General features: G+C 37.6%; 1 protein-coding gene across 6 annotated transcripts in view; it reads left to right on the plus strand.

The window, feature by feature from the left end:
• The window catches only part of CDK19 (cyclin dependent kinase 19), a 288,374-nt gene that overhangs the window by 53,937 nt on the left and 209,295 nt on the right, over positions 1-25,142 (plus strand). The window contains exon 1 of one of the 6 annotated variants that reach the window (XM_074310098.1): positions 18,824-19,134. The exons of 1 other annotated variant lie outside the window; for it this stretch is intronic. In XM_074310098.1, coding sequence (XP_074166199.1) covers positions 19,007-19,134 — 128 coding nt within the window. In that variant the 5' untranslated portion in view covers positions 18,824-19,006. Of the gene's footprint in view, positions 1-18,823; positions 19,135-25,142 lie in introns of those variants that run through there. 4 more of the 6 variants (XM_074310105.1, XM_074310101.1, XM_074310104.1 and 1 more) reach the window with 4 other exon arrangements.

Raw genomic sequence — 25,142 nt, forward strand, 5'->3', positions numbered from 1 at the left:
ACTCAGAACTAATGTTGTGCCACAGTTCTCTTTTAAAGCCCTGACTCTGTTTCCCTAATTGTCCTGACTCAGTTTCCCTAAGTCTTATGTCTCTCCTACTCAGTCTGGATCCCACAAGGCAGGGACAGCTCTATATCTCTCTCATTAGCATGAAGCAGCTCCAGAAGACAAGATCTCAGGCCCTTTGTTCCAAATGAATTTTGGGGGTCAAACTATTTGAGAGGGGAAAAATGATGGAGTATAGCTTCCAGGGGAAACAGCAGTAAGGAGGTTCCCTCTGACCTTAGAAGGCTCTGTTCTAACAATCTGTCATTGATTCTAAAGTCTTCTGACTTTAGATCCTAAGGGCTCCTCTTCCCCAGTGTTGTTCTTGGAGTGCTGCTGTTCTAACAATTTGTCTGTCAACAAATATTTCTGACTGTCAGATACATGATCTGCTGGTCAATGATAACCAAATTATCGACACCACCCCTCAGTTCTACTTCTGGGCCATAAAATTAGCAAATCAGTGACATGAAGCATCTGAGTTGTCTTTTTCATATAAAATTATCTTCTTGCTCCTGGTTCTTTGCTAAATTCTTTTGGAACTTAGCCTGCTTAGGTAATCAGGAAATGACTTGCCTGAAGTCACAGAGGTGGTATGTATTTGAGGCTAAATTTGGGCTCAGGTCCTCCTGTATCCAGGGCCAATTCAATATCCACTGTATCTATCACCTAGGTGCCCCAATGTGGAACATGAATGATAGCAAAAACAAGGGTATGATCATTGTGTGTAATTGAGTAACTCCTTTGGGTTAAGGAGTAAGTCTTGAGAAATGAGTAAGTTCAGAGTTTTGAGGGAATATCAGTAAATATTTTGAAGTTCCTCAACATGAAAGCAGGAACTGAAGAAGAGAAAAATTATGTCAATATTGTTTTGTGCTTGAAGTGGACCATGACATCTGAGAGGTGAGCTATGCAAAGTTGCCAGCATTTCTCCTTGGGAGCTATCTGGCCTCAGGGACAAGATATAATGTGCCACAGTTCTCTTTTAAAGTCCTGACTCTGTTTCCCTAATTGTCCTGACTCAGTTTCCCTAAATTGTCCTGCCCCAGTTACCCTGAATTGTTCTGCCTCAGTTTATAATTCTTCTGCTCAACCACCACCCCTCCCTCCTAATCATGATGATTCAGATAAGGAGAAAGACCTTCTACCTTAAGACATCATCAGAATGTAGAGTGCCTCTCCCCATTCTATAATCCCAATTATCAGATATTTCTCATGCCTCCCCTCACTCTGTCAGAAATGGATTGTTATTCTTCTGTTCCCACTCTTAACACTATGACTCACCCCTGCCTCAATGTACCCCTTGTGTCTGAGCCATGTGTATATATGTCATTGAGAGCTCACATTGTTTGCTGGATTCTTGTTGATAATAGTCTCATTCAACCCTGGGACCAAACCATGGATCCATTTGGTCCCAGTAAATGTCTCCCTTTCAAATAAAATATTAAATACTCTCTAATCTCTATCTTGCCTCAGTTTCTCCAGCTTTACAATAGATTAGTAAACTGGAGATAGCATTGAATGCAGTGGGGGACCTTGGCCTTTTTGACTGAGGCCCAGCCATTGATTAAGGCTAGATAAGGAATGAGGCAAAGAATGACCTAGTGTGTGTTCAGGAAATTAATGTGGGAGAAACAATTGTTATTTACATTCACTTTGAGCCTATCAAGATCCAAACAATGACCAAGTAGCAGCTTGGGCTGGTACCCATTGTTGGGACTGATTTGCATTTAAGGCATAGTCCTAGCCCATAAACCCCAAGATATCTTTCCAGATTTCAGGGATCAAAATTAACATTCCTTTGGGTATAGTGCCCATAAGTAATTGTGTAACACTCTATTATATGTTGAAGTTCCCCAGAATGAAGGCAGAAGCTAGAGAGGAGAGTGATCTTGAGCCAAGAACTTAACTCATTGAAGAAGGAAAGAAAACGTCTTGGGTCAATAGAATGACTACAAGAATCAAAATTGGATGATAAATATGAATTGAATGACTCTCCAGTGGAAGAGTGGTTACTGAGTGATGGTGATAGACTATAAGTGGCATTTGGAAGCAGAGAATATTCCAATTTTGCCACCATGATCAGTGAGTGGGAGTGATAATGATGGTGTGAATGAAAATACAATCAGTGATGAAAAGGGTAGCCAGGGAAGGAGAGAGGCATGTCTCAGCAACTGCAAGAAGAGTGAGAAAGAAAAAGATTTAAGATAAAAGTTTGTTGATGAAGGGGGTGTGAAACTGTGTCCCCTTTAAAATTATCACTATGAAACTGTGTTCCCTTTAATCTGTAAAATTATCACTCTGAAATTGTGTCCCCTTTTGATTTGAGAGATCAGGGTCTCCCAGGCTTCAAGGTATCTAGAGAGGGCCCATCTTCCCAGGATGAGACAAGCAACATTATTCAAGGGAAATCAACTCCAATTGATCTTTTGGAAAGTCACATCCTTATTCAGGAAATTCTAAATTCTCATTCAATTGAGAAATCCCAGTCTGATCTGCTCAAAGTGTCCCCAGCCCTCTCCTCACCCCCCACCCCCAGCTGCTCATAAAATTGGTTTCCTTTTACTCATTTCTTCGCAAAATGTCCAAAGTAGGACCATGCCTTGTCCCTTGGTATAGCTGCCTATTAGGAGGACCCTGCCTGCTGTGAAGACATTCTCTTTTCAGTGTCAGCCTCCATTTCCCTAATAGGACCTTGCCACTGAAGAAGTCAGTTTTTCTAGCAAAGCTGACTTCTTATCCAAAAACAAACTTCCATTTTTGCCACCTAAAACTTTTCATGTTTGTGAATTCTTTCACGAAGGACCTGTGTCTTTGATCAAAAGGGGATTTCCACAACTCTCTGACTGCCATTAATCTCATCATCATTTATGGAGTAAGCATCAAAGAGAATGCAATGAAAAGGTTAGGTAGCTTTGGAGTGGGGCATATGTAGGGTTAGACTAAGGGAAATAGGTATAAAGAAATTGGATCAAGAATGTGGTTTGAACAATGGCAGCTGTAGGTTCAAAATTACTGGGATAGGGAGGGAATAAGGAGATAAAGATATATTTATCATTGAGCAATGAGTTCAAATATGTTATCACTATTCATAGAGTTTTAGCCTGGGGTGGAGATGATCCAGGACATCAGGCAGCATGATACAATTTCCTTAGGAAAGGATGGGGGAGGATAGGGTTTGCAGGTGTGTAGGAAGTATCATCCACAAAAACAATCAGAGATTCTCAGAGTAAGAAAAAGCAAAAAGGGGTTTATTTTGATCTTAGAGAAAGGGCATCTCCCATCTGACAAGGTCTTTGTCAGGAAAAAGAGTGCAGAATATTAACTGCAAAACACCAGATTAAATAGTGGCCTGACCCCCCACCTGGCCTTTTCTCCCATTGTTTGGGGGAGTTCAGGCTTATACCCTAAACCCAGAAATCTATCCCAGAAACAAAAAAAATACAATACTCTTTATTTTTTTGTTTTTTAATTTTTTTGGTATTTTTTATTAAAGCTTTTTATTTACCAAACATATGCATGGGTAATTTTTCAACATTGACTCTTGCAAAGCCTTCTGTTCCAAATTATCCCATTTTCCCTTGCCCTCTCCCCTAGATTGCAGGTAGTCTAATACTTGTTAAATATGTTAAAATACATGTTAAATCATATATATATGATGTATATATGTAAATATATATATATATACATATTTCTCTTGCTGCACAAGAAAAATCAATTCAAGAAGGAAAAAAAACTGGGAAAGAAAAAAATGCAAGGAAACAATAAGAGACAGAGTGAGAATGTTATGTTGTGTTCCACACTCAGTTCCCACAGTACTCTCTTTGGGTGTAGATGGTTCTCTTCATCACTGAACAAATGGAATTGGTTTGAATCATTTGAAGAGAGTCACATCGATCAGAATTGATCATCATACAGTACTGTTGTTGCTGTGTACAATGATCTCCTGGTTCTGCTCATTTCACTCAGCATCAGTTCATGTAAGTCTCTCCAGGCCTCTCTGAAATCATCCTGCTGGTGATTTTTTTTTCTTTTTTAATAGCTTTTTATATATAAAACATATGCATAGGTAATTTTTCAACATTGATCCTTGCAAAAACTTCTGTTCTAACTTTTCCTCTTCTTCCCTCCACCTCTTCCCCTAGATGGCAGATAGTCCCATACATGTTAAATATGTTAAAGTATATGTTATACAGTTGTCTTGTTGCATAAGAAAGATCGGATTTAGAAAGAAGATAAAAATAACCTGAGAAGAAAAAAACAAAAATGCAAGTGGACAATAATAGGAGTGAAAATATTATGTTGTGGTCCATACTCATTTCCCAGTGTTCTTTTGCTGGGTGTAGCTGGTTCTGTTAATTACAGATCAATTGGAACTGATTTGGATCCTCTAACTTGAAGAGAGCCAAGTCCATCAGAATTGATCATCATATAGTATTGTTGTTGAAGTGTATAATGATGTCCAGATTCTGCTCATTTCACTCAGCATCAGTTCATGGCCTTTCCGAAATCATCCTTCTGGTCGTTTCTTACAAAACAATAATATTCCATAACATTCATACCATAACTTATTCAGCCATTCTCCAATTGATGGGCATCCACTCAGTTTCCAGTTTCTTGCCACTACAAAGGGGGCTGCCACAAATATTTTTTCACATACAGGTCCCTTTCCATTCTTTAAGATCTCTCTGGGATATAAGTCCAGTAGTAACACTGCTTTGCACAGTTTGATAACTTTTTGAGTATAGTTCCAGATTGCTTTCCACAATGGTTGGATCCATTCACTACTCCACCAACAATGCCTCAGTGTCCCAGTTTTCCCACATCCCCTCCAACATTCATCATTATTTGTTCCTGTCATCTTAGCCAATCTGACAGAAGTGTAGTGGTACCTCAGAGTTGTCTTAATTTGCATTTCTCTGATCAATAGTGATTTAGAGCACCTTTTCATATGACTAGAAATAATTTCAATTTCTTCATCGGAAAATTGTCTGTTCATATCTTTTGACGGTGGTGTGAAATTGTGTGTCCCTTTAATCTGTAAAGAAGTGTGATTTGAGTCTCAGGCCCTCCTGGGAAACATATCTATAAAGTCCCCCTCAGAGGTTATTGATTGCCATTCTTGCCTAATCCCAGGCCTTCAGAGAAGTCTGGCCACTGCCTTGGTAAGCAGTGGTTCTATGTTCAACAGAGTACCTGGACACAGTGGCTTGAGAGCACAGGTCTTTATAACATCCTTCATTCCTCTGCACTCCTCTTACTTTCTGGTCCCCACTTCTTTTATTGGGTCTGTGAGGTCACATGCACAGTCAATAAGAGAAGGAGATACCTCCTGTTGATGATGTGTTCTCAATGAGACCAGAGTTCCAGCTCACAAGGGGTTCCCTCCTAGCTGGAGATAATCACATCTGGCTGCCTCAGGCATCAAAGCCTTTTGACTTCCTTGTTGCACTATGTGAGGTTTCTCTCTGGACCCTTACACATATCTCCCCAGACAAGTTAAGTGGTGTCATCCATCTGGTCCATTTCTAAGGCAAGCAGGATCTCTATTCAAATTCAGACTGAAAAAGCCTTCAAAGCAATTTCTTTTGGGAGATCCTGGCCTGATTAGCTCAAATTGCCCTTGCCCTCCACCAAGATCAGCTCATATCATAGGTTTCTGTTTACTCATTTCTTTGTAGAAGGTCCAAAGTAGGATTATGGCTTTTCCCTTGGTATAGCTGTCAGTCTCCTGCTTGCTGAGAAGACATTCTCTTCTCAGTGCCAGCCTTCATTTCCCTAATAGGACTTTGCCACTAAATAAGTCAGTCTTTTAGCAAAGCGGACTTCTCATTCAAAAATAAACTTCCATTTTTGCCACCTAAAAATCTGCAGGTTTTTGAATTCTTTCATAAAGGACCTATGTCTCTGACCAAAAGGGGATTTCCATAATGCTCTGAACTGCCATTAACCTCATCACTTTGATCATTTATCAATTGGAAAATGGCTTGATTTCTTATAAATTTAGGTCAATTCTCTATATATTTTACAAATGAGACCTTTATCAGAACCTTTGAATGTAAAAATGTTTTCCCAGTTTATTGCTTTCCTTCTAATCTTGTCTGCATTAGTTTTGTTTGTGCAAAAACTTTTTAACTTAATAAATAGCTAATTTTGAGTTCAATAATGATCTCTAGTTCTTCTTTGGTCACAAATTCCTTCTTTCACAGATCTGAGAGGTAAACTATCACATATTCTTCTAATTTGTTTATAATATCATTCTTTATGTCTAGATCATGAACCCATTTTGATCTTATCTTGGTATTCAGTGTTATGTGTGGGTCAATGCCTAGTTTCTGCTATACTAGTTTCCAATTTTCCCAGCAGTTTTTGTCAAAATAGTGAATTCTCATCCCAGAAGCTGGGTCTTTGGGTTTGTCAAATAACTAAATTGCTATAGTCAATGACTATTTTGTTCTGTGAACCTATTCTACTAATCAACTAGTCTATTTCTTAGCCAGTACCAAATGGTTTTGATGACTGCTGCTTTATAATATAGTTTTAGATCAGGTACAGCTAGGCCACCTTCATTTTTTTTTTTTTTTCACTAATTCTCTTGAAAATCTTGATCTAGGGCAGCTAGGTGGCACAGCCTTGAATTCAAGAGGACCCAAGTTCAAATCTGGTCTTAGACACTTAACACTTCCTAGCTGTGCGACCCTGGGCAAGTCACTTAACCCCAGCCTCAGGAAAAAAAAAAAGAAAGAAAGAAAATCTTGATCTTTTGTTCCTCCAGATGAATTTTGTTGTTATTATTTCTAGGTCAGTAAAATAGTTTCTTGGGAGTTTGATTGGTATAGCACTAAATAAGTATAGGTTGTATTGCCATTTTTATTATATGCAATAGATCTATCCACGATCACTAGATATTTTTCCAATTATTTAGATCTGTCTTTATTTATGTGCAAAGTGTTTTGTAGTTTTGCTCATATAGTTCCTGAATAATAATACTCTTATTTTAAGTTTCCCTAGAGAACTGCTATACAAGCAGATGTTTTTGGATAAGAAAATTCAAAGCCATCATCATCTTTAAAAGAAGTACATAAATGCTAATTAAGTGGTGGTGGGAAACTGGAGGGGACAAATACCTGCAACTTTTAACTAGGGTTCTATTTGTTATTATAAAATCTCAAGTCACAATTAAAATATAATTTAAGGCTATATTCCCAAGAGAGTGTCTTTACAAAGTTATTCTACACACTGGTAATACTTAATTGGAGGGGAGCAAAGCCCAAGTGTAATTGTTGATTTGACAGGATAGTATGCAAATAAGGATTCTGGGAAGGGCTTGTTCTAGGAATTGAGTATTGTATACCAAAGTTGTGTAACAAGATATTGCCTAGCATCAGGCATTGCTGAGATAAGAAGCAAATTTAGTGCTATGATGAGAAAAGAAGGCATAAATATTATAGAATGCAAAATCAAGCCCTTAAGACTCTAGAGCCAGTATTCTTTAATTGAACCACAATAAGAAATTTGGTTCAAATTAATTATGTTTTTAATATCTGTTACAACTTGGCTCATTATGTACCTACATGAGATATTCCTATGTGCATGAGATATTCCTGTAACTCAAACAAAATTCAACTCTGTTGCCCCTTCCTTTTTGAAGGTTCCCTTGATTCCCTCCAAATGTTAGAACATATAGATGTAATAGTGTAATACCAGGGAAACTGAGGCAAGATAGAGATTAGAGTTTTAATATTTTATTTGAAAGGGAGAGATGGTGCTGCAGGCACGTTGCCCCCAGGGCTGATGTCTTAAGCATCTGAAGCAGTTGGTGGTCCCTTTAAGAAACTATATTTCCTTGTGATCTGTGATCCCTTTGATTCTCAGCTCCTCCTAGGGAAGACATATCACCTTAGACAAGTTATCTTTCCAGGATGCCAGGGCTTTCCATTCAATTAGAAATCCTGGTCAAAAAGCACCTCTTTTGAATGTTGTTAATTCCATAGGAGAGCCAGGCTGATAAGAATCTGAGCCCGGGAATATGGACTGTCCTAGCCCCAACCGGGTCTGACCTGCTTGGGCTGTCCCAGCCCCCATCAAGACACTTAATATAATAGCTTTCCTCAACCAAAGTCTTTTGTAGATGAATCTCGGTACCTCACTCATCTGGCAGTACCTTCTGTGCACTGACAATTGCATTCTCTCAGTGCAAAACTCCATTTTCTAATAGATCTGCCACTATAGAAGTCAGTCTCTTGGTAAACTGATTTCTATCTAACAACAAATTCATTTTGCAACTAATAATTTGGGAATGAGTGAATTATTTCACTCCTAAAACCTGTGGCCAATTTAAAGGGGATTCTCTCTTGTTGCCACTAACATCTAGACCACCAGGATTTGAGACCACTCAAACCGAATCACATCAAGCAGCTAATGTGTGCTTTCCATGAAGTATATATACACACATGGCTCCAAGCTACCAGGGGGTAGACCAAGGCAGGGACAGAGTCTGAGCACTGAGAATGGGGAACAGACTATCAAGCCAGTTCTGACGGTGGGGGAAGGCACAGGACATTACGATAAGTTCAGATCAAGAAGAACAATGACAGGATAGGGAAAGGCACTGGACTTTTTGATAAGTAGGGAGGCTCTGGGGTCATGATGTCTAAGATCTTTCTCCTTATCAAACATCCTGATGATTAATAGGGAACCTGGGGATTGGGGCAGAATAACTGAGGTCAGACAATTCCAGGAGACTAGTATAACAATAGGACGCTGTGTCCCCCTGATCTTTAGTGGGGTGGGCCTGGGTTGGAAAAACCTTGAATCTCAGCCCTTCTTGGCTCTGAGAAAACTACCTGGTTCCCATGAGAAACTCCCACCTCCAACTGATCTGGGAATCACTTTAATCTAGGAAACAATCACCACCCTTATTGAGTAGGAAATTAGCTCCTCAATAGCTTCCTAGTCCCAAGTCATAGAAGGATAAATAAAGTCAAGACTCTGTTTTCCCAGTCTTTGCTATCTTCCTAATCAGGACGGGGTCCACTGAGAGAAAAAGTTTCTCAGTGAAAATAAACCCATTTTTGTCAAACTTTGCTTGGAGACAACCTGCAACATTAGCCTGGAGACCCCCATTGCAGTTAGGGTATTTCATCCCTCAACAAAACAACCTTGCATTCATTTTTCTGTGTATATGGTGAGTTCCCTGAATTGAATGAAAGATCCTTGAGGGAAGGATATTGTTTCATTTTTGTTTTGAAAACCCCATAATTAGCATAGTGCCTTGCAGGTAGAAGCATTTGATATGTTTGTTGAATTGATATATTCAGCGCTGAATTTTGTTTGAAAAAGATAGGGTTCTGCTAAGCCTCGAAGGGACAAACAAGGAACTATGGGTGAAAGTTGTAAGGAGGCAGATGACTAGATATACTTTAGTGCCTTTCATGGTGGAGGTGATCTGGTTCTGGGGTATTCCAATGAGTCTTAAGCTCTGATATGGACATATAGGCTTTTTACAAATTAAGCCCATTTTTTTGAAGGCCAGCTTAATTATATTTGGAAAAAGGTTTCCTCCAGTAGGTTGTCTTTGTATGCTGAATCCTTTGGGCATTACTACTCATAAACAATCAGTCAAAAATAGAAAAAGGCCATCATTCCTTTGTGGGTTTCTTCTTTTTTCATTCCACAGGCAGCTATAGGAAAAGGAGCCATAGGAAACTAAGGATTATTCAATTTTTAGACTATCTATGAACACTGATAGCACTCCCAACTCTAACTATGAAAGCCCTAATTACCAACAAGTTGTTCATTTGGAGGAGAGCTTGATACAAATGAAAAACAGTTCTAGCTCTAAAGTCAAATTAGGCCTCTGATGTTTGATGTAATTATTATTATTATTTTTTATATTTCTGTAATCAAATTATATAATTGTAACATTCAGGAAGCCACTTCATCTCCTTTGACCAAAATTGCTTCACTGTAAAGTGAAAGGTGGGACTGAATGTTCTTTGATATATAGTGGTAAGTATTTAATCCTATGAATGGGAATCAGAGTAATAAATAAATGAATAAATAAATCAAAAGGAAATTGAAGCTGAATAGAAGGAAGGCTCAAAGGACTCCTTTGATGTGGTAGATAAAATAAAGTAGATAAGTTTTACCTTGCATCCAAAGATAAGAAATATTCCTGGACTGTTTTCCTTTCTTCATCATCTTGGGTGCCAAACAGCTATGCTGGTTTCCACAAACCACACTTGGCTATATAAATGCTTTTTTTGTTTGTTTATTTTGAAACATAGAGGCATGGCAATATTGTTTACTGCATAATTATACATTTAACTATTAAATTTTGGGAACTTATTAAAAAAAAAACTGTGGCTCAGAATGGTGACAAGTCACCTTTTAATAAAAAAGCTGGAAAGATCTCTAGGAGCAAAGCAAAAGTTTATTGTAGGTTCTTGCCAGAATTGGGTGTCCCACCCATGGAGCCCGCAATTGAAGGGAGGAGGCACCTTGAATGTCCTTACAATATTGTTGTAATTGTATAAATTGTTTTCTTAGTTCTGATTCCCTTTATTCTGCATTAGTTCAAATAAGTCCTTCTACGTTTTTCTGAAATCATCCCTTATTTAATTTACATTTTTTTAACATTCTTTTAAAAAATTTTTTTTTGAGTGAGTTCCAAATTCTCTCTCCCCCTTTAGCTTCTCTTCCACCTGTTGAGAAGGCATGCTATATAATACCCATTATATACATGAAGACATGTAAAACATATTTCCATACTAATTATCTTGCAAAAAAGGAAGAAAAATAAAGGTGAAAAAATGTGCTTCAATCTTTCTCAGAGCAAAATAGTATTCCATTGTATCATAAATACTTTCTTCAAGAGGAGATTGGAAGGTGCTGGACATGCTGAGTGCTGAACAAAATCATAAAAATAAAATTGACTATTATGACAGAAAATTATTGGTTAACAATGTAGACATCATAGTCACACTACAGATTTGTTGTGGCAAAGAAAAAAATCAATATTTTACCAGAAAGTAAGAATAAAGATGAGAAAATAAGATGTATATAATTGAGGCAATTGAAACCCAGCCTGTTTAAATATGTGAATAACACCAAAAAATGGGAAATGGATAAAAGGGAAATCATTGATACCAATTATCACCATTTCCTAAGAAAATTTAACCACGTAAATAATTTGCTACAACAAAAACCCAAAGACACTAGAAACTAACTTGTTATAGGCTACTGCTATTAGTTAATGCCTTGAGTGACTGCTATAGCATTCAAGGTACTCCTAATTAGTGAATCTCTGCTGGTTATTGAAATAACACTAAATTTCTGTCTGTAGAAGGCAGGCTAAATGATAATTCACACCCTAAATTGGAATAGATCTATTTCTTGTTTATTTTGTCCTGAAATTCCTATCCCCATCTAGAGAGATTTATCCCTCTCCAGTGGGGAAAAAAATTGTATATTATAACACTTTGTTATGTACTGAGTTGTGTTTGAAGCATGTTTTATAACTTCTTATAAACTCTAAGCTTGTCTATCAAAACTTCAACAGTTTTTTTCCCCTCAATGTAACTTTTGTGAGGTTTCACTGTACAAACTTTGCCCCTTATATTATAAAATACATGAACTTCTTCAAGGCTATTCTTAGGTATGAGAAACTTTACTGAGCAAGCTGCCTGCTCTGATATGACAGCTATCTCCCAAATGTGCTTAATATGTGTCAAGGCCAAAGGTTTAGGAAAAAACCTCCCAAAACTGTCCATGAGTTAAGCCATCTATTTTGGGCATCAGTATTCTTCAAACCTTCAAGATTTGAAGGAAATCAAGACTTTTGCTGATACCCACAACCAAAGAGACTTTTTCTTCAAAGAGCAATCCAGTCTCAAATCATGTTATTTGTCTTCCAAAGTCAAGGGATTTTCATTGTTAGAGACATGGATTTACCATAGATCCAAGAATAATACTGGAAAGCAAAATTCTGAGATATGGCAGGAGAGGCTGATCTGATCACCTAATTCTTGAAATTAGATCTTTGAATACAGAATTATCTACAATCAGCAAATACTTAATCTTTTGATCAAGAGATATAGCAGCCAAGACCAATGCAGTGTAGAGTATAAAATGAGTTGTTAAATCTTACAGAGGAAAATGAAAGAAAATTATGAGTAGGACCATCTCATAAAACAGTGAATAGTATTGTGCTTTTTGTCCAATCTGCAAGAAAAACAGGTAGAGCTCCAAGGCAATAAACATTTATTAAAGGGACTAGACTCCCTTAATGAATGATATTTCAGATTTTCTCCACAATGAGATGTTCCCTTTGCCCAGGGCCTTACTTTTATTGGGTTTGATTCTCAGACACTCAGAAGAGGCAAAGTAAAATACAGTTGCATTGGTTGAGAGACCTTTCTTTTGATCTTCCAGGAGGGCCAGAAATGATGCATCAGCATGGGTGGTCACAAGATGGGCAAAACCAAAGTTATCTTCACTGATTAAGTGATCATAAGATAGACTCTTTTTTTTTTAATAGCTTTTTATTTGCAAGACATATGCATGGGTAATTTTTAGGCATTGACCCTTGCAAAACCTGTTCTAATTTTTCCCCCTCCTATCTCCCACCCCCTTCCCTAGATGGCAGGTAGACCAATACATGTTAAATATGTTAAAGTATATGTTAAATGCAATATATGTATACATATTTATACAGTTATCTTGCTGCATAAGAAAAATCCGATTTAGAAAGAAGGTAAAAATAATCTGAGAAGTAAACAAAAACGCAAGTGGACAATAATAGAAGGAGTGGAAATACTATGTTGTGGTCTACACTCATTTCTCATAGTTCTTTCACTGAGTGTAGCTGGTTCTCTTCATTACTGAACAATTGGAACTGATTTGGTTCATCTCATTGTTGAAGATGGCCACTTCCATCAGAATTGATCATCTTATAGTATTGTTGTTGAAGTGTATAATGATCTGGATCTGCTCATTTCACTCAGCATTAGTTCATGTAAGTCTCTCCAGGCCTTTCTGAAATCCTCCTGCTGGTAATTTCTTACAGAACAACAATATTCCATAACATTCAGATACCATAATTTATTCAGCCATTCTCCAATTGATGGGCATCCATTCAATTTCCTGTTTCTAGATACTACAAAAAGGGCTTGATAGTCTCCTTCTTGTGTTGGACAAGAGAGGGTGGTCTGGAGATAATAAAAATAGTTTTGGAGAAACTTCCCATCATATCATATCAAGGCATTCCACCCACACTGGGTTGGGCCATCAGCATCTTAGACAAGTGAACTTTATAACAGGTTAGTGAACAGTGAACTTATAGTTTATAGTTTAAAGTTTGGAGTTATAATATAACTTAGAAACTATCTAACCTAATCTAATAGTTCCTCTATATATGTGAAATATGTATTAATATATGTAATTCCTATATTCAATTGACTAGACTGACTAAATGTATATTAATAAATACAATACTAATGATTGCTAACAATTGCTACTCCTGTGGAATCATTCTAAACTGATTAATACTGACTAAAGATAAAGTTGGAATAAAATAGGGGTCTAAATAAATCATTTGTCTCAGCATTGAGATTCAGGGTGGAAGAAACATATATATGCAGAAAGCTTAGGAAGAGATCCAAATAATATATCATTGTTATAAATGGATGATAAATAGAGGAAAATAATCTCTTTTCTCTAACAAGGACAGTGAAACCATCACATTTGGACCCAAATATTACAGTGATGAATGAATAAGCACTAGAGGAAGTAGAAATGGTAAAGACAAAAGAAGGGCAATTTAACTAAATCAAGCACACAGGAAGCTGGACCATGTTGGAGACAACAAAATTTTGAGAGCATTATGAAAGCAATGCTCAAGATATGTGAAAGAACTTTTGATGCTTACTGCTTAGAAAAATTATAGATATTAGTATTGAAAAAGGCAATGAAAAAAATCCATGTCTAGATTCATATTCCTATTTCCTTTCCACAAATTCTCCATAAAAATAATATACTTATCGAAGATAAGAGAAGATAACAGGAGGGTTCTTAACAAAACATTTTTATGGTCACATCACTGAAAGAGAATAAAAGATCCTACTCTGTTCATTTTTGTGTTTGAAAAAAAAGCAGTCTATGATCCTATTACGATCCTTTTTGATTAAGCAGAACAAAATCCAGATATAAGTATTCTCCTAAAGGTATTTCCCTTTCCTTTTTTCTCTTCAGAAATAGTGACCCTCTAGTCTGGTGGGCCGCTCTTGCTTCCAACTTTTTTTTTTTTTAATTTTATAATTATAACTTTTTTGACAGTACATTTTTTAAAATAACATTATCCCTTGCATTCATTTCTATTCCGATTTTTCCCTCCTTCCCTCCACCCCTTCCCCTAGATGGCAGGCAGTCCCATACATGTTAAATGTGTTATAGTATATCCTAGATACAATATATGTGTGCAGAACCTAATTTTTTAATTTTCTTTTTTTAAAATTAATTTTATAACTTTTTTTTGAGTACATATGCATGAGTAAATTTTTATAACATTATCTCTTGCACTCACTTCTGTTCTGAATTTTCCCCTCCTTTCCTCCACCCCCTCCCCTAGATGGCAGGCAGTCCCATAAATGTTAATATGTTATAGTATATCCTATGTGTGCAGAAATGAATTTCTTGTTGCACCAGAAGAATTAGATTCAAAAGGTAAAAATCACCAGGGAAGAAAAACAAAAATGCAAACAGTTTACACTCATTTCCCAGTGTTCCTTCTCTGGGTGTAGTGAATTCTGTCCATCATTTATCAATTAGAACTGAATTAGCTCTTCTCTTTGTTGAAGAATACATCCTTCCATCAGAATACATCTTCATACAGTATCATTGTTGAAGTGTATAATGATCTCCTGATTCAGCTCGTTTCACTCAGAATCAGTTGATGTAAGTCTCTCCAAGCCTCTCTGTATTCATCCATATATATATATATATATATATATATATATATATATATATATAAAGTTGCTTACAACTTAAATCCATTCAGCTTTGGAACTTCATGCTAGAATTATTCTCACTAAAGACTGATTAAGTGAAAAATTCACCTAGTTCATTATATTTAGTGGATTCCAGGTTCTGCATGACAGTTTATCCAGCTTTATACCAGAAACAGAGAACCTATTTAGTACAATCTAATCTTGCCATTTATTCTGCTACTATGGACATATCGGGGTATATGGGGTATTCCAGAAAGACTATCACCTTTGGTGTGAGAACTTGCTAAGCTTTTTTAAAAATAGCATTTCATTTACCTCCTATCCCCTGCAATTACATGCCAAAACAATTTTTATTATTCATATAAAAATGAGATTTTAAGATTTTGAGTTCAATTTTTCTCCCTTCCTTACACCCTTTCCTTTTTGTTAAACTGATAGGCAATTTGATATAGATTATACATGTGCTGTCTTGTAAAACAGATTTCCATATTAGTCACAGTTGGGAAAGAAAAAACATATCAAAAAAGAAAAAAACTCATAAAAATAATTAAGTGAAAAAAATGTGTGTTGTTCTGCATAGAGGTTCATTAACTGGAAGTGGATAACATTTTCCTTCATGAATCTTTTGTACTTGTCTTGGATCATTGTGTTGCTGAGAAAAGCTGAGTCATTCATAGTTGATTAATAATATAATGTTGCTAATACTGTGTACAGTATTTTTCCTGGTTCTGCTCATTTCTCTTTGTTTCACACATTTTTCTAGGTTTTTCTGAAATCTGACTGTTCATCATGTTTTTTTTCTGTACCTGACACAAAGTAGGCATTTAAATGGTTTTTTATTCTTTCATTCATCCAAGACGTTACCTCTCAGGCATGTGTTAAAATTACACAAGATTTCTTGAAATATGTAGCTAGAAATAAATTTGTTCAATATAATATTCAATAATAGCAAGCACAGCACAAAACAAGGAGATATATGCTTGCCAAAAGTTTTGCCAGAAGCATGGTAAATGTGTAGTATAGAACACAAATTGAAGAGGAATATCTTATAGATAAGATCCTCCAGATGATCTTTTTTGAAGATATTATTGCCTATTAATTAATTTATCAACTCCTAGGTATATAATTAGTCAAATCAACAAGCATTTATTATATACCTATGATTACCAAAGTGCCAAGCACTATGCTAGGTATGTGGATATAAAACAAAAACAAAACTAAAACCAATCCCAGGCCTGACTCTTAAGGAAATCAGGCTGATGAGGGAGACATGGAAATGACTATATTCAAATAAAGTTGTATGTGGGTGAAATTGGATATAAGAACCTTCTTGCAGAAGATTGGATTTTAGTTGAGGAGAATGTAAACCAGGAGAATTTTTTTTCCCCCTGAGGCTGGGGTTAAGTGACTTGCCCAGGGTCACACAGCTAGGAAGTGTTAAGTGTCTGAGACCAGATTTGAACTCAGGTCCTCCCGAATTCAAGGCTGGTGCTCTATCCACTGCGCCACCTAGCTGCCCCCCAAACCACGAGAATTTAAGAGAATTTAAGAAATTTAAGAACAGTGAAAATGTAGTGTGAAGATGGAATTTTTTATTTTTGTGAGGAGCAACAAAGAGATTAAATTTTTTTTTTGTACCAAAGTATATTTAATCAAATTGGCCTTCTGTTTCTAACAAAATCTCATTCTTCTGTTTCTGTGCTGTCTTGAACACTGTATATTCTTACCATCCCCTCAAAGAATTCCTTCCTCTTTCAAGATGTAGCTTTAAGCACCATCTTCTAAATGAAGTCCTTCATAATTCTCCATTCCTCAGCAGCCCATCAACTTTTAGTATTCTTCCTATCAAATTACTTTGTGTATACTTGTATTTATATTTATTCTGTTTACATTTACATATATAAAAGTACTATATTTCTCCTCCATTACAATGTAAGATCATTGAGAGTGGAGATTTTTTTTTTTTTAAATATTTGTAGCCCTATTACCAAGCAATTTCTGGCACAAAGGAATCACTTTACCAATGCTTGCTAACTGGTTACTGATGGCATCAAGCCCTGGGAAGACTTGCAGTCCCTTCCATATGACATCTGCAATCTCTCAAAAGAGATAGCCATGGGTTAGTTAGGTAGAATCGGTAGTGGATTAGACTGGAACTAGGAAGACGAGTTCAGATCCAGCTTAGACACTTACTAGCTTTGTGGCTCTGGGCAAATCACTTAACCCTGTTTGCTTCAGTTTTCTCATCTGTAAAGTGAGCTTCCAAATCAGTCCAGCATCTTTTCCAAGAAAACCTTTGTTTCACGAAGAGTTAGCCATGATTAAACAATGTGGAAGTGACAGGGTGTTATAGAACTTTGAATATATGATGTGGTCAAACCTGTGTTTTAGGAAGATCATTTTTGATAGCCGGATAGAAGACGGATTGGAGTGAGGAGAGACTTGAGGCATTTCAAATAGTCCAGGAGTCAGGTGAGGAAAGTCTGCACTAGGATGGTGATAGTAATCAAAGGAGAGATGGGAGTCTGTGAGAAGTAACAGGAAGATAAAATCCACACATTTTTGTGCAGATGGGTCCTTTTTTGGTATAAAGCCCTAACAATGGAACCTGTAGGTTCAATAATATCTATTTTGTCATTATAATCCTGCTGCAATATTGCTCTTCAAAATATTTGCACCAATCTACTCATTAAAGTGTGGACATCCTCATAATTTCTGGGACAATTCGGTATTGTGCCTAGCTAATGCATGGCCCTTCCAATTTTAATCTTCACTATTGTTCCAAAATGCTGCATCCTCTGTGCATTCAGTGTCTTCACGTGGCAGGATGTTTTCTGCTGCTGAGACTTTATGCTAGGAGCAGCACCAGTCAGAGGAAAAGGTGACTGCCGGCTCAGGTCGTTAACATTCACCTTCTCCTACAGTTAGTTGCAAGCTTAAGGAAACTGCTGTGGGTTCATCATTTGAACTGCGATTTTCACTTTGCCATAGCATGGGAATAGCCTATAGGGAAGGACTGTGTAGAATCATCGACCAATCAGAAGGAAGAATCAGGCAAAAGGCCGGGATTCCAGCAGACCAATTAGAAACCCATAGTCTAGGACCGGCCAGTCAGCTGTAGGACTGAAAGGAGAAATAGGCGGGCCAATTGCCTTAGAAAATAAACAACCGTCTGCACTAGAGCATCTTTAACCGACGTGCACTCCCAGTTCCTCCAAAACCCAAGAAGGGAATTAAGGTTTATCTTCACCCTTCCAATTAGCGTACTGCCTCCTTAAGTGTCGGTATGATGGTCTAGCTACTTCTTGCTTAAGTTAGTTTAGAGATAGCGAACTGCAACTTTTTCCGGGCTGTCACTGCTTTCAGAACCACTCACCCTCTCCCCAAAGTGGGAGGGGCGATCGAAATAACGCAGGCGCGGTCACCGGGTGGGGGTGGGGGTGCGGGGAGAAGGCGAAGCCTCTGTCCGGGGCTTTCTGGGATTTGTATGTTTTCGACGGATAAATTACACAATTTCCATCATCTCCAGGACTACAGCCCCCAGCAGCCTCAGTGGCTCTCAAGGGGCGGGCAGTGTGATAGTTAATGAGCTCGAGGAAGCCGCGGTGCGGCCCACTAGGTTCCAAAACACGGAAATGAAGGAGGGAGGCGGGACTGAGGGTGCCTGCGGGAGCCGCCGCGGAGAAGGAGGAGGAGGAGGAGGAGAAGGAGGAGGAGGAGGAGGAGGAGGAGGAGGCCGCCGCGATTGCGGCGGTGCTCCGTGCTGAAGGCGAGGGACGCTTGAGTTGGGGAAATCTAGGGGGGGGGGGAGCGCCAGTGCGCGCGCCCGGGCGCCAGGCGTCTGTGAGGGGAGAAGTGGAGCGGCGGGCCGCGGGAGGAAGCGGTGGCGGCGGCGGAGTGAGAGAGCGGCGGCGGCCCCCGCGTACCCCGTGCCTCTATGGGGAAAGCAGACAATGGATTATGACTTTAAGGCGAAGCTGGCGGCGGAGCGGGAGCGGGTGGAGGATCTGTTTGAATACGAGGGCTGTAAAGTGGGACGCGGCACCTACGGTCACGTCTACAAGGCGAGGCGGAAAGATGGGTAAGAGCCGCCAGAAGATGCGAGGGGTTGCGGCGGGGACGAGGAGGGGGGAGAGGCGCGCGTGGAGCAGCCTTGGGGGTCCCCATTTCGGGCCCGGCGCGGGGGGTGTGGGATCACGGCCGGGATGGCGGCAGGCGGCACGGGGAGTCAGGTCTTTTGGTTTTCCCCTCCCGCTCGTGATCCGCGCGGGAGGCGCCGCCGCCGCCGCCGTCGCCGTGTCCGGCGAGCGCCTCCCTTTCCCCGCTCCCGGTACGCGGTGCCGGCGAAGAGGCGCCCGAGCGGACCTGGGCTGGAGGGAGGAGTCTGCGGGCTTTGGTCTCCTGGGGAGACGGCGAGGGGCGGGCAGAGCGCGGCGCGGGCTGCTCGGCTGCTGCGGCACTGCGGGCACGCCTGTGACGGGCGTCCCGCGACCTCCAATCGGCGGAGGCCCTCTCTCCCGGGGGGGCAGTTCAAACCCGGCTGCGGGAGCCTCCGGCAGAGGCGGGGACGTCTTGGGGTGGGGTGCGGGGAGGTCTGTCTAGAGTTGATTTTTGTCCCTCTGGCTACCACGGGAAGGACCTGAACCCGAGTGTTACCGGGTTGCTGCTTCTGTAAATCTCGGGGAAGCGTTCTCTCTTCTGACATCTTCCTCCTCCTCAACCCCCCACCCCCTAGCAAACTACTCTTAATAATATTGACTAATATGTATGTTACTGTGCGCCAGGCACTGTGCAACATGCTTTACCTTAGCATTTCATTGGATCCTCTCAGCGGCCTTGGGAGATAGTTTCTGTTATAATAATATTAATAGCGATAATCGTAGTAACAATAACTAATATTTATATAGCGCTTACAGTGTTCCAAGCCCTTTAAAATTATCATCTCATTTAATCCTCACAACAACCTTGGGAGATAGGTACTGTTATTCTACAGCAAAATAATTATAAAAGCTGACACATATATAGAAAGCTTACCATGTGCCAGGTAACTGGATTAGGGTCTTTACTATTGTCATCACATTTGATCCTCACAACAATCCGTATAGGTAGGTGCTATTATAAAAATAATAATTGTAACTAACATCTATATAGCACTTAGTGTCAGGCACTGTGCTGCTTTATAATTATCTCATTTAATCCTCTCAACAACCTTGAGAAGTAGATATTTTTATTATAATAATTATTTTAGCAGCTAACACTTATATAGTACTATGTGCCAGGCATTGTGCTAAGTGCTTTATAATTATCTGGTTTAGGCTTCACAACAACCCTTCCAGCTAGGTGCTGAAATAATAATAATTACTAACATTTATATAGCACTTTACCATGATCTCATTTGATCCTCACAACTCTGGTAGGTAGATGCTATTATAATAATAATAGCTAGCATAGTGCTTGCTATTTCCAGGTGTTTTATAATTACTATCCCATTTTAACTTCATAAAAACTTTGGGAAGCTATGGTTGCAATTATTTCCATTTCACAGATGAAATTGAGTCAAACAAGTTAAGTGACTTAACCATGGTCACACAGCTATTACATGTCTGAGGCTAGATTTGAACTCAGATTTTCCTTATTCCAGACCTACCACACAATCCACTGTGCTACCTAGGTTTCTTTTCTAGAACCTTGGGACTCTCTTTAAAAAACACACAAAAAAAATCCATCTGTATCAGGCTACTTTGTGGAACTTTGCTATTAAACTCTTTCTAAATTCTGGTTTGTGGTCAGGCCTCTGATTAAATCCTATCTTCTGTAAGAAGCCTTTGCTGGATCTCCTTAATTCTGGGGCCTTTGCTCTATGAATTTATCTATAATACTAATAATTTGTACGTAATTGTTTGCAGGTTGTTTCTGTAGAGTGTGAGTTTCTTGAGGGCAGCTATTGGGTTTTTTCTTTCTTTTCTTTTTTTTTTTTTTCTTTTAACTTTGTATCCCAAGTGCTTAGTGCAGTATCTAGCAAATTGTGGGACTTGATTGGGATTTTGAAACATTCTTGGAGAGTTTCATCCAAGGTGGTGGTGGAATAGGGGAACAAGGTGATAGGACTTGGACTCGGAAAGACCTGAGTTGAAATTCAACCTCAGTTGCCTACTGGCTATGTGGCCTTGGTCAAGGCACTTAATCTTTAAGCCTCAATTTCCTCATTTTGTAATTTGGTTACAGTAATAGCAAGTACATCACAGAGTTGTTAGGATCAAATGAAATAACATATAAAGAGCATTGCAGTTGTCAAGTTTTCTTTGTAAATGTTAGTTAGCTGCTTCCATTTCCTGACAATAACTTGGTTCTTCACCTTGGTTAACTTTGTGTCAACATTTAGTCTTGTTTTTTATTTTACATTGATAGGAAAAGTTGCATAAAAATGATAGCTATAAGTGGATATTCTATATTGTGTGGGGAGTTCATAGAAGAGTTCACAGAGATGCAACTTGCAAACCTATTCAGGACAGAGAAATAAAATTACTTACCCAAGATTCTTAGGGACAGCTAAAAATTGCCTTTATGCTTGAACCCACTGAGTGTTTTCCACAATTAAGGAAGTTTCCAGAGTGGAAAGATGTTAAATTCTCTTTTGAAATAATTTATAAATATAAACTAGCTTGAAATTTGTCAAACTTTTAAGTATTGCCTGTTTACATATGCATTCTTTTTTAGTAATAGCTTTTTGTTTTCAAAATATATGCAAAGATAGTTTTCTTCATCATCTTTGTAAGACCTTTCCCTCTCCCTTTCCCCTAGATAACAGGTAATCTAGTATGTTAAACATTGTAGTTCTTCTGTATATATTTCCACAATTATCATGATGCACAAGAAAAATCGGATCAAAAAATTAAAAAAAAAAAAGACAAGAAAAAAAGCAAGCAAACAACAAAAGTGGAAATACTATGTTGTGATCCACATTCAGATCCCACAGTCCTCTTTCTGAATGCAGGTGGCTCTTTCTATTATAAGTCTATTGGAATTGCCCTGAATAGCTGTTGAAAAGAGCCAAGAACATCAGAATTGATCATTACATAAGCTTTTTGTTGTTGTGTACAATGTTCTCTTGGTTCTACTCACTTCACTTAGCATCAGTTTATATAAGTCACTTCAAGCCTGTATTCTAATGATGATAGTCTTGTAGTTATTTAAAGTTTAGAAAGTTTTATTCAGAAGCTTATAAGATAGTAATCTATTTTATACAGCTTATTCACCCTTTAAGTAGGATTTGAATTCAGGTAGCTGCTGCCTTCAAGGCCAGCATTCTTTCCACTACTTGGTCCTAAGAAAAGGAAACCAGAATAAACAGTAAAAGTAGGGTGTGTGCCATCATATTTGGAGTTTGAACTATTTGCCTAGTTTTTCCCCTCAGACAAGATGTGTTGTAGATGTCTATGTAATTTCATCCCACAAGTACTTGAGAAAAGACTTTTTTTTTTTTCTTCCTCTCTGTAAGAAATAATAGTGTTATACAAATGAAACAGGTTAGTGATAGAGGCTGCATACTTTAATTAATAGGATCCAGAAAACCTGGGTTCACATCTCACCTATGATATCAATTATGTAACACTAGGGATGCTACTTGGAGCCTGTTTTCTCCTTTTGAAAAATGGGGATAATAATAACTGCTTATCATCACATATATCATCACATATCATCACAGGGTTGTTGTAAGCCTCACATGAAATAAATTAGGTGAAATGCTTCATAAATTTTCATTATTTTGAAAAAAGGCAGTTACTTTTCAAGTTCTTCTGGTTTTAATCTCCTTTTTTCTTTATTTTAATCATCACATATAAATGAATGTATAACTATCTTTGGCATCTGCTTTTCTTGTTTCATTTTTGGCCATATAAGCTGTTTAGATCAAAGTATATGTGATCTGATTACAATTGTTCTTTTTAAAAAATATTTAAAAATTGGATTGTCTTTGCCTCTTATGTATTCTGTATTATTTTTAACCTTAAAGACTTTGTATCTTTGTTTTGATTTTTTTTTTTTTTTTTCTTCTCGGTGAGGCAATTGGGGTTAAGTGATTTGCTCAGAGTCATACAATTAATAAGTGTATGAGGCTGGATTTGAACTGGAATCCCGTTTCCAGTGCCAGTGTTAAAGCTCCTACTGCTCCATCTAGCTATTTCCATTTTGATTTGTTTAAGCATCTTTTGTTGTGTAGTAGATAGAAAACTGATCTCTGGCCCAAATTCCTCCTTAGACATGCCTTGATAGGGACACCTAACCTCTCAGAGCTGGCTCTAGGCATCTTCCTAAGACTATAAATTGTAGATAAGCTGACTGTCTATTTTGGCCCAACTTAACCTTATCAATAAAATTGCAAGAATTGTTCCTATTCCAGTCTACTTAGAAATAGAATCACTTTTAGAAAATCAACTAAAATAATACTGTTTATTCAGGGTGTAGCTGAATAAATAAAAATAGTTTTTAATATAGTCGATGCATATGCTTATTTTTATTATTTTTGAACGAAATTACATGCTAATAAGATTTTCTTAAATGCATTTTTTTTTGAGTTAAATTTTAATGAGAAGTGACATTTTAAGAATGTAATAATTTTGTCTCTTATTAAAAGAATCATTAAATATTTTACTAAATTCAGCAAAGGTTTCAGGTGGAATCCATTTTAACATTTAAGCACTCACATTTAGTAGGGCTGCTTTCAAGAATTGAAAGTGAGAAAATTAGAAGAAAAAGACTACAGTTAATTTCTGTAATGGAACAAGCCAGGCAAGTTGTGTGCCATTTCACTAATTTATTGAGCAAGAATCTAGTTAACAATTTAGATTTCCTCATCTTGGTCAATTCCTAATAATGTGAAAATTTCTAATAATGTTTCTTTGAGGCAATCTACCAGTGCTTTTTAGTGGTAATATTGAACTGTATTAACAAAAACAATTATATAGCACAATATTGTAACCAGAAAAAAAATCATTTCAAATATTACTTATTCTATTATCACAGTTTTTAAAACATTTTAAGAGTTGTCATGTTTTTACATGTATGAGTTGTATTCATATTTTATGTATATATTCATATTATATTCATTACTCAATCTTTAAGACAGAAGTCCCCACCAGATTCCTGGATGAATTTTTTTCATGAAGTTAGCTTTTGGAGCATATTATTTCTTTAAGAAAAAAGGCATTTAAACTTTTAATGTTTCCAGGAGTTAAAAAAAAAAAAAGTAATAAAATATCCCCATCCAAGTTTTATAAGTACAAATTCCAGTTATTTTTTACCTTTCTGTATATCAGAATTAAAGTAGATTACATATATATGGAAAGTCATTTGGGATTGCTTTATGAAAGTTTACCAAAAAAACATCATTTAGCAGTAAAGCCTTATTTTTATCAGATAAGGGAAAATTTATCAAATTGCTTCATTTCATTTTCAGTAAGGTCTCTTCAGAAGTCATTTTGTGGTTTTGTTTTGAATTATTACTTCTATTAATACTATTCTTCAACTTTGTAATCATTATATTGACTTTGTTCAAACTGCTAAAAATGATATGTCATAATACAAGATGCGCTTTATGTATTTCAGCATAAAACATATCAGTATTTGGGGGTATTGTATTTTTACTGTTTTTTATTTATGTAACCAAAGTTTTAGGTTGTCTATTTAGGCACAACTCAACACCATTAATATGTGAACATATCAGTAGAATAGACAATGGATAAATTCCTCATAAGTAACTATTTTCCTTTTTCAGCTAACCTTTTGAGTTGACTAGTGTTTGGTTATTTTATTTTGAAATATCATTATTATTAGTAACAATAGCAGGTATAGTGCTTTAAAGTTTGTGGAGTTGTGTAGACAAATATCTCATTGATACTCACAGCAATCCCAAAAGACACATGGTGTTATTGTTGACATTTTACAGAGGAGGAAACAGGTAGAAGTTGTCCAGTTTTACAAAGCTTTTGAAAGTCTGAGTCAAGTTGTTGTTTTTGCTGAGGCAGTTGGGGTTAAGTGACTTGCCCAGGACGACACAGCCAGGAAGTGTTAAGTGTCTGAAGTCAAATTTGA

Source organism: Sminthopsis crassicaudata, chromosome 4 (assembly GCF_048593235.1).
Source record: "Sminthopsis crassicaudata isolate SCR6 chromosome 4, ASM4859323v1, whole genome shotgun sequence".
Classification (NCBI taxonomy): Eukaryota; Metazoa; Chordata; class Mammalia; order Dasyuromorphia; family Dasyuridae; genus Sminthopsis; species Sminthopsis crassicaudata.